The 16,057-nt window shown below is 49.5% G+C and overlaps 2 protein-coding genes across 6 annotated transcripts in view; one reads left to right on the top strand and one right to left on the bottom strand.

Moving 5' to 3' along the window:
* CACNA2D4 (calcium voltage-gated channel auxiliary subunit alpha2delta 4) overlaps positions 1 to 7,817 on the top strand; it is a 126,237-nt gene extending 118,420 nt beyond the window's left edge. Inside the window, exons 35-38 of the mRNA XM_063693749.1 lie at positions 1,217 to 1,334; positions 2,978 to 3,090; positions 3,379 to 3,461; positions 4,974 to 7,817. Of these exons, the coding sequence (XP_063549819.1) occupies positions 1,217 to 1,334; positions 2,978 to 3,090; positions 3,379 to 3,461; positions 4,974 to 5,078 (419 nt within the window). The 3' untranslated portion in view covers positions 5,079 to 7,817. The remainder of the gene's footprint in view (positions 1 to 1,216; positions 1,335 to 2,977; positions 3,091 to 3,378; positions 3,462 to 4,973) is intronic.
* A 1,747-nt stretch (positions 7,818 to 9,564) lies between these two features.
* Positions 9,565 to 16,057, bottom strand: part of ADIPOR2 (adiponectin receptor 2) — a 100,005-nt gene continuing 93,512 nt past the window's right edge. For all 5 annotated transcript variants that reach the window (XM_019038896.4, XM_055357538.2, XM_063693750.1 and 2 more), the window contains 2 exons: positions 14,141 to 14,334; positions 9,565 to 12,298 (listed from right to left, as the gene is read on the bottom strand). In XM_019038896.4, the coding sequence (XP_018894441.1) occupies positions 12,170 to 12,298; positions 14,141 to 14,334 (323 nt within the window). In that variant the 3' untranslated portion in view covers positions 9,565 to 12,169. The remainder of the gene's footprint in view (positions 12,299 to 14,140; positions 14,335 to 16,057) is intronic.

Below are 16,057 nucleotides of genomic sequence, written 5' to 3'. Positions count from 1 at the left end.
TCTCTTCTCTGGGGTATCTGTCCCCTGGAGCTCCTCCCCCTGGCCTGGCAGTCCTGGCCTGGCCTGCGCAGGTGTCAGTGTCCTCAGTGAAGGCGCACTGGACTTGGAGTCCCAGGCCGGGGCGTAGGTGCCGCAGCCCCTTCCACTGCATGACCCTGGGGACGCCACTCAACCCTGCCATTGTCAGGCAGGCTTCTGTGCCCATCCCTGGGGAACAAAACTCACAGCCCTGGCCGCTGTGGGCTTGCTCCTCTCGGTGAGGGTTTTCTGCACGCCAGCTAGTGTCCCCTCTGGGTTTCCAGCTCTGGCTGGGAGCTTCTGGGTTTGGAAGTTGGGGAGACCCATGCTCTCCTGTAGGACTCTGCATGAGCCTGGGAAGGTAGCTCACACCTGTGCTCCCTGCCTCTAGGTCTATCCCTGGGGGCCACAGCCAGGCCCTGAGAACAGAAGGGCCATGCAGACAGCCTGTGTGGCAGGGCCCTGCTCTGCCATGTGCCCACCTCAGGAGGCTCCGGGAGGGAACGGACTTGGGTCCCGCAGAGCGGGGCTGAGGCACTCGCCTCCACCTTTGGTTGAGTCCACTGTCCTTGTCCCAGGGAGCTAAGGCAAATCGCGCAGCCCCCAAGGAGTCCCGCACCGGGCGGCTGTGCCTTCTGGGCTTCCGCAGCCCCAGGCCTGGAGCCCACCTGCCCGGCTGCCCCCACCGCAGGCGCTCAGGCTCAGTGGGTGGAGTGTGGGCCTGGCTATGCGGGAGAGCAGGGCAGGATTGCCCAGGAACTGCACTGCGTCTGTCCACAGTGAAGGGAGGGGTGGTGGGCCTAAGTACCCCCAAGCCACCCCTTGGTGCCCCTACTGCCTCTGCTCCCCGCTCAGACCCTCCCCCGGGATCTGAGTGCTGGAAGGAGCCCTGGAGATGGTGCACTGCCCCCAGCTCACAGTGAGGGCCAGGCTCCCAGAGAGGAAGCGCTTTCCCTCCACCGAGGCACAGGGCCCCTGCGGCGCTCCCCGTGCGAAGCCACTCTCTTCAGAGACTCCGTGTATCTTCCCTCCCTTCACCCCCACGGGCTCCTCCCACACGTGTCCTGAGAACTGCCTGAGGAGGGACCATCTGCAAATGGACTGGGGTGAACTCTGGCCCTGGGAGTGCTGAGGCGAGGTCACCGCAGGCCAGAGGCCCCTTCGGTGGCGTGATGTCCTCTCTTCTGTCTGCCTGCAGCCCACAAACACAAGAAGCAGGACCAGCTGCAGCCCTGCGACACGGAGTACCCCGTGTTCGTGTACCAGCCGGCCATCCGGGAGGCCAACGGCATCATCGAGTGCGGGCCCTGCCAGAAGTAAGACCCCAGGGCGGCGCTGCCCGTCCCGCCACACTCCTCCCGCCCTCGGCAAGACGGAAGTCTGGGCAGGGCCCCGGAACCCCCAGGGAAACGGCTCCACAGCCGGGAGGAGGGGGATGCTTCTAAGTGCAAAGCCCACGCTCCCGGGGTCCTCCCCCACCGTCCTCAGCGGAGGAGACACGCAGGAGGCGGAAGGTCTGAGGCGGGCAGGACGGCTGGGGACCGGGACAGCCGGGAGTGGGGAGAGGTGGTCCCGAGGCCAGACCCTGTGTGTCGAGCCCACCCCACCAAGGCCGCAGCCGTGACCCCACGGCGTCTCTGGGCGAGTGGGCCCTTCAGCGGGTCTCCCCCACCCCTGCTCAGGCGGTGCCCAGGGCGGTGCCGGTGCCCGCGCCTGAGCTGCATGGGGAGAACTTGGAAGGCAGAGGGAGTGAGTGTGAGAAGAGAAGCCCGAAAGTGTGTGATGTCCTCGGGTCGCTGGGAGCCCCGCGGGCAGCGCTCTGTCAGGCTTCCTGCTGTGTGGAAGCCGCTAGTCATAACCCGCCCTGGCCCCGGGGAGGCAGGGAGGCCGCACCGAAGGGTCTCTCCTGCTGACCCCCCGCACCCGAGCCTGGGAGGACCCCCACGCTGGGAATGCAGCGGCCTCCTCGAGGGTCGCCTCAGCCAGACGTGCCGCTCGCCAGGCGGTCCCTAGACCCCCGGGCCCGTGGCACACCATTTAACAGTGCGGCACCTGCGGCGCTGGCATCGGGGGCTCCCTCCTCCCCCTCCCTGCGCGTCGTGCTGCGCGGGTTTCACCCCGGGTTCTGTGCAGGGTTGAGGGCTGAGATTAGCGTTCCCTGTGCACCTGTCGCAAAGGCTCGGTGCGAGGATAGAGCCAGCGGCCTCCGGAGTGAAGCGAGGGCTTCAGAGTAGACACTCCTGAATTGAAAACTGGCTCTGCTCTCCCCCGCTTATGACCGTGGGCAAGTGACTTCGCCTCCTCTAGTCTCCATTTTCTCATCTACAAAATGGGCACAACACCAGCCTCATACAGAGCTGTGAAGGCTGGGAGTATACATGGCTGTGGTGTGCACATTGGGTGGGTGAGACCGCCCATCCCAGGGGAGGCGCTCGGCAGGCGGCCGCTGTGCCTGCTGGGAAGGCCGTGGGCCTGGCGGGCGGGCTCCGCCCCACTCCGCGCCACTCCTCGCAGGGCGGCCTCGCCGAGCGCGGGACCACTGCGCCACCTGGTGGCCAAGCTCCAGCGCTGCCGCTTCGCCCAGGCCTGCCCCCACCACCGTCACCCAAAGCAAGTGTCGCCTCGCCCGCCCGTTTGCTCGGGACGGTCTTGATTTACGCCTGTCGTCCCTGTATATATTAATAACAACTCTGCACTCTCCAAAGCGGCCCAGTTTGGACTTCCTCACTGTCTCCAGTCTGCTAGGAAAGGAAATGCAGCAGCAAAGGCTTGTGAGGAAAGCCATAGGACTGAGCCATCTGCCAGGACCGTTCCCTTAGCTGCCCCGACCCGCCCTGCCTCATGGTTCCGGGCTTCCCTGCCACCCTAACTCCACACTAAAGTCTCCAGAAGTTCCTTCCCTAGAAGCCCTTCTCGTGGTCGCCACGGAGCCATCCTCGACTCCCTTTCTTTGCTGCAGGGTATTTGTGGTGCAGCAGATTCCCAACAGTAACCTCCTCCTCCTGGTGACAGACCCCACCTGTGACTGCAGCATCTTCCCACCAGTGCTGCAGGAGGCGACAGAAGTCAAATATATCCTGCAATGCTCGGGGATGTGTGCGGTGGGGGCGGGGGCTGTAGGAGGTGTCTGCAGGGCTCAGATTTTGAGCAGCGGGGCCAGCCTCCTTCACCACCCGTGTGTCCTCCACAGGGCTCCGTTATTTGTTCTCTAACCCTTCCCTGGGCCCCGGTGCTGCCTCCTGACCCTAAAGCTGCTTGCAGGGCAACTGGTGGCACCAGAGCAGGTTCTTCCAGGCCTTTTTCCAGTCTGCAGAATGGGCTCCGGTCCCGAGATATGGACCTTAACAGTGGCTTCTGCACATAATGCCTCTGTCAAATGTGACCGGATGCGCTCCCAGAAGCTCCGCCGGCGACCAGACTCCTGCCACGCCTTCCATCCAGAGGTGCGGGTTGAGGCGGATCGAGGGTGGGCCGGATTTTCATCCCCAAACCCTCTGTGCCTGGGTCTGTGCCCCTGCAGACAGGAGCATATAGGGATGCCAATGAACACACCTGTGCCTGTGCTTCTGGGGGAAACATTCGCGTTTATGCCCTGTGACACTGTGATATAATAAGAAACAGATCTTTAGTCTTTGTCCTGATTCCTGGCAAGCTCCTAAAACCCTTGTTACTTCCTGATTAGGGTGATAGGTGCATCTTTTGTTACGGTGTTTGGTCTTAGTCCCTGGTTCCTTCACAGGTGCCTCTAAGACCCTTGGAATGACAGAGGTATCTTTGTATGCTAATTAGATGACTGGTGGCTGGGGGCCCTAGACAGGATGAGAGCTGGCCACAGGAAACACCAAGTTAGGATTAGATGGTTGGGACTTTTGGCTCCAAGCCCCTGGCTTCTGGGAAAGGAAGGGGGCTGGAGACTGAGTTGATCACCAATAGCCAAAGATTTAATCAATGATCGTAATAAGGCCTCCATAAAATCCCTGAACCACTGTGTTTGGAGAGTGTCCGAATTGGTGAAAGGGTGTGGGAGCTCTGCGCACCCCGTGCCTTGGCCTACATGTCTCTTCCACTCAGCCGCCTGACCTGCGTCCTTTATAATAAACTGGTCATGGTGAGGGAAGCACCTTCCTGAGTTTAGTGAGCCACGCTAACAACTCACGGAGCCTGAGACAGGCTCATGGGAACCCTAGATTTACAGCCAGTCTGTCAGAAGGACAGGAGACCTGGGGCTTGCAATTGGCATCTGAAGTGACGGCCACCTTGTGGGACCGAGCCCTGTAACTTGCGAGATCTAATGCTAACTCTCAATAGTGTCAGACTTGAATTGAGTTTCAGGACAGACACCCAGTTGGTGTCCAGAGAGTGGGGTGGGAAAAACCCTTCACATTTGTTGAAGTGGTGGTGTGTCATTAAGATACGAAGTCAACCAGGATCCCAAGGTGCTTTAACGAAGAGCCACGCTTCCTAGGGCTTGGGCCCTAGGTGAATTAGAATGCAGTTTTCCCATCTTGTCCTCATTCCCGCTACACTTAGTTCCGAATGATCGAGCAATGTGAGGAGGCCGTCACGTGGATAATAGTCATAGTGGCTGGTACGGATCCAGAACCCAGACCCAGGTGTCAGGCCCTGAGCTGGGTGCTTCATACAGTCTGGTCTGCTGGGACCAAAAATCCCCATCAGAGATGCTCCCAGAGTTGAGGACATTCTGAGAGGATGACCCCGCAGCCACTCCAAGCCTGAGGGCAAGCAGAGAAGGCTGGTGCCCCCCTCCCAGGCTGAGGGGCCAGCCTTTGCTTTTCCCCCAAAAGGCAGGGGCCTAAGAAAGGTAGCAGTGCTTCCCCGGCTTTCCAAAACTCCCCTTTCCCCAGGACTTTGGCCCAAATTAGTGGTGGAAGCCCCTCCCTTTTCGAGGGTCCTCCTCTGAGTGCTGCGCTCTCACCTCTGCTCTGCGTTCGCAGGAGAATGCCCAGGACTGCGGCGGCGCCTCGGACACCTCAGCCTCGCCGCCCCTACTCCTGCTGCCTGTGTGTGCCTGGGGGCTACTGCCCCAACTCCTGCGGTGACACCACCCAGCCTGACCTGTGTTTTGGCAAGGTGATCCTTCCAGAGCCATCCCAAAAAGTCAGCACTGACATGGGATGCAGCTAACTGCAGTTGGGTCGCCCCCAGGCCAACGCTCCTCTCAATCCTGGGCTGGTGGCCCCTGCCTCCGGAGAATGCTGGATGGAACAGGAAACCAATCACCTGGCACCACTTTCAAGATGCTTCATGGTGCCCGGTACCATCCGCCCTAGGTCTCAACATGAGCATACTTCTAACCTAACCTTCCTGTCTCCTCTTCGGGAAGCCAGCGTGAGCTCAGCTTGGACCAAGACAAAATAATTTAGTTCTTCCTGTACTCCAGAGTCCAGACCCAGCCAAGAAAGGGTCAGTTGTTTCTGACCCTTTCTGTCGGAGTGGTCTCTGATAGAACCCAAGGACTTCTGGGTGCTGAGAAAAAGCAGCAGAATGAGGCCAAATGCAGAGATGAGGCTAAGGCAAGAATATGCCCCAACTAAAGCACAGATTCCCCAAAGTAAGGCTCATGATGGGAGGCCGCTGACCTTCCTAGCTGCTGCTCAAAAAGGTTTTGACTGTGTTGGGGTGGGGGTTGGGTAAGGAAATGGTCAAGACTGAGAAAGGAATGAAATCCATTCAGGAAATATCGACAGGGCTACACGTGATGTCCCCAAACTGCTGCTATTGAAGAACTTCCCAAATCTTCTTTACAAAGCTCTAAAGGAAAGTTTGCATCTATGAAAAGCCAGTAGGCTGAGACATCCAATTGCTGCACGGAAATTGATGTACATTCAGGGGACGGCAAAAATAGCTGTAAAATAGTGAAAAAGAGCAGTGGTTGTGCTCTTTTCTGGCCAATGATTTACAAAAGAATCTACTTGACTCTGTCCCTGGAGTGAAATCCTTAGGGTTGGAACTTGTGGGAACATTCCAACTTGCTAAGCAGGGTCCACTGGGAGGGAAGCTCTATCTGGGAACTCACCCCCAGCGCACACACATCTCCCCCAGGGTCCCAAGGCCCTGCAGCTTCCTCCCCCCACCAAACCCCAAGACCTGGATCCCAGGTGACAACAGTCTCCACAGTGAGAGCAACATTAAGGGCAAAACCATGGAGAAATTTGGGAGAGGCCGGCCTCAAATCTTTCCATTTAACAAACCCCAGTGATGGGCATGGATAGTATGCAGGGCTTTGGGGGCCCTTCCCCCTGCTCCTCCATCACCCTCCGCCTCCACACTTCAAAGTTCAAGTTCAAAGCTGTTCAAGTTTCCTGCCAGCAAATAGCCCTAACTTGCCTCTAGAGTAGGCCAAATGCCAACTCTGTAAAACACACTTACATTATAGGTTACAGAATGTCACTCTTACCGTCATGTCTTGCAACAACCCTGTGAGGGCAGTATTAAAGCCCCCTTACAGCAGAAGACACTGCAGCTCGGAGAAGACAGCTTAAGTGGCAGAATAATGCTAGAACAGCTAAGGTTTACATGTACCAAATAAATAACATGTTTCAGCTCATTCCATCCTCACAACAGCCCCCTGAAAGTGGATACTATCATTAGTCCCATGTTACAGAAACTGCAGCAGAGTTGAAAATTGCCTCCAAAGTACTGGAAGAGTATATGAAGATTGAATGTGATGTATTCACGTAACATGCTTGAAACTGCCTGGCATATACTAAACGCTAAATAAATACATGCTAACTGCGATCATTACATTACCTTGTTTCATGGAGGTGGGGACAAAGAAATTACAATTTAGATGCCAGGAACAATAAGGTGTTCAACAGGCCCAGCAGGGTTAAGAAAGCAGCAAGGAACCCTTTCTAGCCCCTGGGCTGCCATCACTGAGTGTCCCAACCATGTGTCACGAGGCGCCACCTGTGCGGCACACAGCAGGGTGAGCACGAACTCTCGCCCTGCCACTTCCTGCCAAGGCTGTGGCCGCCCACCTGCCGTTCATTCTTTGGCATTAAGGCACATTCTGACCTCCAACTGCATTTGACCCCAACTACTAACTCACAGACACCAAACAGCAGTCTCTCTAGGACCATAACCCAGTGTTATCTTTTGGAAGGGTTATCATCCCCACCCAAACAGGTAGAGCACTTTCAGGCAAATTTATCAACTCTTAAAAAGCCAAGCTTAGGAAGCTGGAGCAGCTTCTGGCCTTGTTTTGTCTGCTTCCTCTGGGCCCCATATCTCTGCATGGCCAAGGGGAATCCCTTTCAAGACCATTGGAAGGAAAAACCATTTCTGATAAACTAACCTTCTCTACCTTGGAGAACAGAATATTCTCGTAAGCTTTGCCTTTGAAGGTCAGAACGATTCCTCTTCTACTTTTAGCAGAACCACTAAAGGACAGCAGGTGGCAGCCTGGCTCACTCTAAAGCCCATCACCTGCTCTCGGACGTATGAACTTGGAACCTAAGTCATTTGATAAATTAGAATGCAGAATTTTGAAATCTTATGTTGTACACCACCTTTGGAGGACCAGGAACTTAAGGATGCTGTCAGATCTTCCTTCCTCAGTACCAAGGATATGTTAACTACTAAATCCACATAATAATGTTGTGTATTTTAATAGAAGAGCTTTCAGGGAAAATGCTTCAACCACTTCATTAAGCTCAGTGGAGTTGTGGTTCGGGGGCGGCGGGGAGGCAAGAAAGTGGGCATATCATAAGGCCAGAAAAGTAAATGAAGTCCACAAAAGGACGGAATTGGAGCGAGGGTTTGGCAGAAAACCCAGCCAATCACTATGGGAAGTTTGAGGAAATTATCTATAGAAACCACAGCATCTCAGCGTGGGCTCTAGAAGATGTATCGTTGGCCTCATTTTAACAGAACACGGAGGCTAGACAAGCAAACGGCCACGTGCCCATGCTACATGGCAAATGGCACAACTGAGATCTGAAGCTACCCTTTTCATTTCCAGGTAGTGTAGCAGGGTAGAGACGGTGGGACAGTAGGATGGCGGTGACAAGAGGCCATCGCACATGACGCTTCCTTCCTGCCCCATGCCATCATAAGCAGCCTCTACATGAGTGAGACAGGCTGCCCTTGTTTCACCAAGTCAAACAGCTGAAGGCAGAAAAGATTTGTACATTAGATAGGGTGTTGGTGGGGGGTAGGGGGCAGTGCTGGCTAGCAAATGGTTCATGCCCTCTGAGGGGAGGACAAAATGAAACACTACAATTGAAGCCAAATATTCAAGAAGACGATGTTGTTTCTGGGATGATTTTAAAGTAACACTGCCCAGAGGGTTCTCTAGGCACTCAGAGCCTAGCACTCTGTACAAAGTCAGAATCCAAACTTGTCCTTATCTACTTCCTCTACAACCACATAACATCACCTGAGTATCAGGAACCATACAGACACTTTTTTTGGGGGGAGATGGAGTCTTGCTCTGTCACCCAGGCTGGAGTGCAGTGGTGTGGTCTCAGCTCACTGCAACCTCCACCTCCCAGGTTCAAGCGAGTCTCCTGCCTCAGCCTCCCGAGTAGCTGGGATTACAGGTGCCTCCACCACACCCAGCTAATTTTTTGTATTTTTAGTAGAGACGGGGTTTCACCATTTTGGCCAAGGTGGTCTCGAACTCCTGACCTTGTGATCCGCCCACCTCGGCCTTCCAAAGTGCTGGCATTACAGGCGTCAGCCACCATGCCCGGTTCAGATGCCTTTTAGGAAGAGACTAGGAAAAGACAAGTGGGTTATTAGTAGGCTTCAGCTAATATTGTTTGTCAAAAGCAGGGAATGATCCAATGTCTATGCCCAGGTAAGGTATGGGACACTCTAAAGTTAAATCTATACTTAAAAATGAGAATTCAGAATGAACATATTATCCTGATACTGGAAATGCCCTTCCAAAAACTAAATTTACCTAAGGCAAAAGGGGTGGAATTCCTTTTTTTTTTTTTATTTCAAACACCAACTCGAACCAGATCCTCTTCTTATATAGAAGGGACTAGGTTAATGAACCCCAAAACCTTTAAGTCAATGTATATGACACTGTTTAATCAGAATAACAAATACAGAAACGTTTTCTTAAATTTTCTCTTCACTCTTTTCTCCAATACAGTGCTGGCACTAGAGTCATTCTTAAACTTCCTAAGCTTCAGTTTCCCCATCTATAAAATGAGAATGAAAATACTCCTGAATGGCTCAAAGGGTTGTGATTATGATCATATGACATCGACAGTTCTCTAACGCATCCCTTGGCATCAAGTGTTACATTAGAGACTATTTTTATAAACTTCAATAATAAATCAGAACTGCCCCTTAGAGCTGCTCTCCCCTCCATTCTAAACCTGGTGCAAGTTACGATGAAAGCTTGAGTTAGGAAACAGGAGTTGGGCATAAGCACTTTGATTTCTGCATCCCGAAGGGGAAGTTTCCAAAAATTTCTTAAATCACAGTGTCTAAATTAGAGCTTCAGAAAAGTGCCAAAAGCCAAGGGGAGGTCAGCTGAATGGCAATAAAAAAAACACACACAACAGGTCATATTTCATTTGGTTCTTTTTATTAGAAACTGAGAATACAGCAAGTAGGGAAATCCCACATCAATGGAACCATCACACAGATGCCTTTCTGGAACCCCAACCTTCTATGATCCCCAAAAATGTGCTTTGTGGCTTTAGCATAATTTATAAAGGGGAAGAGGGAAAATACTGAAAAAGGCCACTATTTAATGGTGAAAGAATGAAGCTGTAGAGGTCCCAACCAGCCTAGGGCCAAAAAAGAAAATTAAAAATCTGCACAGAGCAAGCAAGCCTCTGACTGCTGAGAGTAAGGCATTCAGGCGCCAACCTGGTGAGAGTTCTCAGCGAGCACTGTCAGGTCAAGTGCACATGAGGCTGTTGGTAGTGAGCTGCACGTAGACACACACATAGAAATGGGCACATGCCCACATACACACCCGAAAAAGGGAGATTTTACTGGATTACACATCAGTGATGTTAATTTCATTTTTCCTAAGGGTTTGTGCTATGTTGAACCAGATCCTTCCAGCTTTGGGGTGTGGGTGACTGCACCCAGAGGCTGCTACTTCCGTTGGTGTTGTGACAGGGCTGCACCTATACGCTGTATCCCAAAGTGCATGACTGAAGAGCAAGTCTGGCTTCTGATATGTGCTGTTGCTCCCAAGAAACTAAGTGGGCTTCTGTCCAAATGGCCACTGTCCTGCTGGACTATGCTTTCTCAAAGGGATTAATACTGTTCTTTATTCTGTCAGGCACTGCACCAGTTCATCCACTGAGTCTTTTGCTCGGTCCACCTAGCACCTAGGACAGTGACCTTATCCAGAACCAAAACGTTCAAGTTCTTCTCAACTTCTACACTGGATTCTTTCTTCCTGGATCCCACCTTTTGCTGGAGATTGCAAGGGCAAGGGAGGAAAATAACTGAGAAAACTCCATTGAATAAATAGGAGACCCTTCCCATATTCCCAAACACCTACAGAGGACGCCAGTCCCCATGCTCAGGACCTCCATATTTAGTTCTAATACCCACAACCCCAGGATACAATGGAGTCATCCCAAGTCTTTGATGACAGTAACCTAAGACTCGAGCACTATTTCGGTGGTTCACCTATGGGCCAAGATCAGAATTCCATGAACCAGATCCTTTCCCCACCACTTTCTCTGACACCGTATCAGGTAGGCCTGTGACATGAGCCATCGTCTTGTACCTCACTCCCTGGCAATAACACACAATTGTATTTAAAATGCCACACCACTCTTATCCCTGTAAAGTGAGGTTCAGTGAGTGCTGACAACTCCGTACTACAACTGGCTTTAAGAGTTCTGCTGGCTTTCTTATTCAAGGAGAGCCGAGGTGTCTGTCACATCCAGGCTTACCAAGACAGTGTACCAGAGGTAAAACTCATCTTTCCTAATCCAAAGGAAGGGTCTACCAATCTATGTAGACGAGCTCAGGAGAAACCTGGACACGTCAGAATCTCATTTGTGGCTGGCTCCCATGCCAAGAACTATGTCAGAGAAAGGTCCATTTCTATTCCCTCAAGGAGGAAGTGTAGTTAGGGCAGTGATTTTTAATAGAGGGAAATTTAGAGAGTGTTCCAGAGCTCCACAGCAAGGATATGGAAAACTGTCCCATCCCTCTAATAAGACTTCCCATAAAAGTGAGCGGGATGCCAGGAAGTAATCAGATCAGCCCATGCTAATGTTTCTAGAGCTCCTCCATGGCCTCCAGCACCCCTTTACCAGCTGCTAGGAGTGTCAGTCTCTCAAATGACAATGACACCCTAACTAGAGCCTTTATCTAACATCCTGTCACCCACTCATGTGCTGCTTCCACTGAGAAAACACATACCACTCCCCTCTACCTCAGGCCTCCCAAAGGGAGTGGTCATGTCACCACTGGGCTAGGGCTATACTCTCTGCCCCATTAGGGTCCAAGGTATGTCAGCCTTTAGAAGGCATCTTGGTGCACCAAGACACTGTACATTCCGGGGCTATCACCTGATCCTACAGTCACTTTTTGTGCAAAATTCAAACAGTGTGTGGTACTTGCATGTTTCATTCTATACAAAAATTCTCCCTCCCTCCCTTACCCCTATGTTTTAAACATTTATATAAAGTCTTATTTAAACAGTTAGAAATCTTATTTACATTAATTTCTTTGTTCTCCCAAAAGAGCATTTAAAATCACACTGCCACCCCTTATTGGATATAAATGTTCACTTAAATTGGTTTGTATTATTGTCATAGAGAGAGAGAAAGGGAGAACAAAGAACCACCAGCTAAACTGTTTCGCCATCTTCTACAAATAAATATGATATGGATCAGAAGCCAGTTTGCCAAGGGTCTTGCAGAGCCCGCAATCAGTAGATCCCAAGAATAAGCCAGGGTTTGGGCTATGTCTCCTTTTCTCCCAATTGACGCACTCCATCCTTTGAGGTATGATTTATTTTTGTTTTTCTCTTCTCAGTCATGTACCACGCAGAGCCCCTGGGCCGTCACAAAGCCCACGAGGCTGTCAAAGTTTTGGGGCTCCTCTGGTACTGGCATCAGTAGCCAGCAGGGAGGCCCGCAAGTGCTGCAGGCCCTGGTTTAGGGTCATAGTCCCTGGCGACTGGTAGGTATCACAGTGCATCCTCTTCACTGCAGCCCCCGCCGATCATGAAACGAAACTCCTGGAGGTTTGAGACACCATGGAAGTGAACAAAAGCTCCAGCAACCACAAAGATATGAAACAGCTGATGAGAGTGAAACTGGAGGGGAAAAAAGAAGAGAAGGAGGTAGAGAAACCCATACATTATTAAGACTGCTAAAGATTCTTAGGATCGTTTAATCCTGGTTTATGCTGAGCAGAAGGCAGGGAATGGATGTGACAGAGCTCAAATTCAAGGCGTCCACAGATCCTGGAACATCCATTAGGTGTATCACATTCTGCTGAGCTGAAAGCCAGCTGTTCCCAAAGAAACCAAGGTGCTGCCACTAAGCTCTACACATAAAAATCTACAAACTTAACACTGAAACCAGTGGCAAATGACATACAGACTCTCTTGCTAACAGGCCACAAAGGTCCCAAGGATCCCTTGACACCTAGCCATGGGCTATGATTACACATACAGTCCTTTTCCTACTCACTGCTGATGGACATTTTGTCATGGACAAGAGGACTAGAGCTATGGTCATTTAAATGTTGCTCTCTGTTAGAAAAACTAAAGAGGCTTCCAGGATGGTGTGTGGAATGTCACAACATATGGTCCCCAGAGTTTCCTTCAGTGCTACGATTCTCAAATTTCATGAACTACATAATGTGTCAAAAACTAAGCAAACAGGCCCTTTTACTTCTCAAGTCAGAAGCTGGTCTACAAGCAAGTGACATTATTTCTGATTTTACCTGTTCTGTTGAATGCTATTCCACATCTCAAGAAGGGTAATCAATTGCTCGCTGCACTTCAAAAATTACACTATTCTGTCATTATAATCTCAAAATGAGAAAGTACAGTGGCAAAGCAGTATTTATCAAGAGAAAAACACTGATTTTGGAAGCAAAAACTAGAAGAAATCAAGTCACATCCCAAGAGATGTTTCCCAGGAAACCAAAGGGGATTAATTTCCCCAAAGAAAGGGGATAAAGGGCAAAAACCCCTCCATACCAATGTTAAAATGATGATGATGAATCAGAAAGATAAATTAGCTAATTTGAAGCTAGAAAGATTGCTTAAGTTCAAGATCATCTTCATTTTACAGATAGCTAAACTAAACTTTAAAGAGATGAGATGATCAGGTTAGTCTATAATAATCAGCAATAGGCTGAGGAACAGAATTACAAAGGTCAGATTTCACATTAAGCGTATTTCCAATGTTGTCTTGTTGAAAATATTTCAGGCCCTCTTTGGTTATAAGTTTTTCTATCTATATCAGTCCTTATATTTTCTTTTCCCTCTTCTCTTTCCTCCTCTCTTACCAATGACCACAATCCAGTTCAATCCAGTTCCCTCTTCTTCACAATCCCTCTTCTTCCACCAGACATACATACACTCAGTCTCTCATTACAAATCACTAAATTTTGGTATAAAAAAAGACCCTGATAGAAATCTGGTCCTAAAAAGGGCTCTGGTGAAAATCTGGTCTATCATCCTCATTTCATAAATAAGGAAACTGAGACAAAGAATGGCAAAATGACTTTCCATTGTCAAAAAGAGCACAGATTCTGATATTAAAACTAGCCTAATTCAAATTCCTGTTCTACCACTTAAATAGCCACATGGCTTGGACAAGTGGCTTCACCTCCCTAAGCCTTAGTCTCCTGCTTTGTAAAATGAAGACATTAACAAGAGTTATCATACCACATAGGGCTAATGTATTTAATGAGGTAATCCGTGTAAAGCACTCTGTACCATGCTGAGCACCAAGGAAGTGCTCACTAAATGTTAGTTATTATTGTACTTATTGTCCAGAGAAAGACAGCTCAATAGGGAGTTAGGACCAGGATACAACTCTCCTGACTTTGTGTCTAAAACTTTTTCTATTGCATCACTCTGCAGGATGCCAATAACTCATGAGCAGATACCTACACACTCAGTCACCCCTGACATACTTACCCAGATGTCACATTTGCCAGGAAAAAAGCGTTCGGGGATCCGGGCAGCATACAGGGCAGCTCCTGTGATGTAGAGGCTGGCCATCAGCATCAACCAGCCTATCTGCCCTATGGTGGCGGCCTTAAGGAACCCCTCCGAGATGACATAGTGCAAGGTAGGAATGATTCCACTCAGGCCTAGGCCCAAAAACACTCCTAGGAGTCACAAGAAGAGAGTAAAGTAATGCAGAAGAGAAACAAAGAGCCAGAAGTCAATATTACAGCACAGCACCATTAACTCTGTAAACTGAATATTTCAAAGTAGCATATAAAATTAGCTTCCAGTTTTAAAGGAAAAAGAAGGTTCTTCAAACTCTGGGACACTGTCACACAAGACAACACAGCTATGTTCTAAAGATTTACAAATGCAAGGAGCCAGCCGGGTGCAGTGGCTCACACCTGTAATCCCAGCACTTTGGGACCAGCCTGGCTAACAGGGTGAAACCCCATTTCTACTAAACATCCAAAAAGTAGCCAGGCGTGGTAGCGCACTCCTGTAATCCCAGCTACTCGGGAGGCTGAGGCAGGAGAATCACCTGAAGCCGGGGGCAGAGGCTGCAGTGAGCCGAGATCACGCCATTGCACCCCAGCTTGGGCAACAGAGTGAAACTCCGTCTCAAAAAAAAAAAAAAAGCAATGAGCCTCACTAAGAGAGGCTTAGCTTAGTAAGTCAGCAGTCTTCAAGGGTTTTGAATTAATGTTGCTAAATGTTTTCGGAAAGGACAGCTCCAGGAGTTTATTTAAACTGTCCTAGCCTGTCCTTTTACAGACACAGGTTACAATACAAGCAATTTTACGTATCCCATCTTCTCTTTGAAGCAGCAGACGTTGTTGGGGTGGAGAGGCGATAAATGATCACATCACCTGGCATCACCTATTTTTAATAGGAATCTAAGGCTGGGCACAGTGGCTCAGCTCACACCTGTAATCCCAGCACTTTGGGAGGCCGAGGCAGGCAGATCACTTGAGGTCAGGAGCCAAGATGGCACCACTGCACTCCAGCCTGGGCTACAAAGCAAGACTCCATCTCAAAAAAAAAAGAAAAAAAAAGAAAAGAAAGAAAGAAAAAGAAAAAGAAAAGAAAAGAAAAAAGAAGAAAAAATTTAATCTAAATCTATAACCTATAACTGGGCACTTAAAAATTGTTAAATGCCTTTAACAAATGACCTAATGGGGGTGGGGGATGGGAGAGAATACTATAAGCTCCCAGGCCCCTAAATAGCAATCAAGTACAAAAGTCTAGCAAATCACTCAGCCACAGCCCTACTGCCTTACTGCCTCCAGAAGCATCTAAAGTAATGTTTTTTTAAACTTCTGGATATGACCTAAGTTCTAAGATCAATTAAATGAGTCTCAACCAGCATTTTTTTAAATGAACTAGAATAAAATTTAAAATATGACTGTAACATAAGTGGAGGATTAAATACTATTTTGTTAAAGTTTTATAATTTATATACACATGAACATATGTATAGATACACGTGTTCAGGACTGTAATAGAAAATGTCATGATGGAAAAAAAAATGTGAAGTCCACTGATCTAAATCCACTTTGAAACCTGTGTATCAGCCAAAGCAACACAGGAGCTCCCTGCCTCTGCCAGTAACTGCTCCTACATTTTGACACAGAGTTAACAATGACCCTTGTAAAACAAGCTGTCATTTGGTAAGCTTTCTCAACAGATAAAGAACCCATTACTTGCTTTGGACATTACCAAATAAACTGCTGGTATACAGCAATATATGTAAGCACAGCTATGGGATGCATACTCACAAATAAAATGGACATCTAAAAGAGAAGAGGAAAATGGCAATGCTGCTCTCACAACAGATAAGAACCAAGCAGACCTAAAGAAAAACTATTTCCTACCTCTGCCCCT

Source organism: Gorilla gorilla, chromosome 10 (assembly GCF_029281585.2).
Source record: "Gorilla gorilla gorilla isolate KB3781 chromosome 10, NHGRI_mGorGor1-v2.1_pri, whole genome shotgun sequence".
NCBI classification, from domain to species: Eukaryota; Metazoa; Chordata; class Mammalia; order Primates; family Hominidae; genus Gorilla; species Gorilla gorilla.
This window is presented reverse-complemented; position numbering and strand designations above follow the sequence as displayed.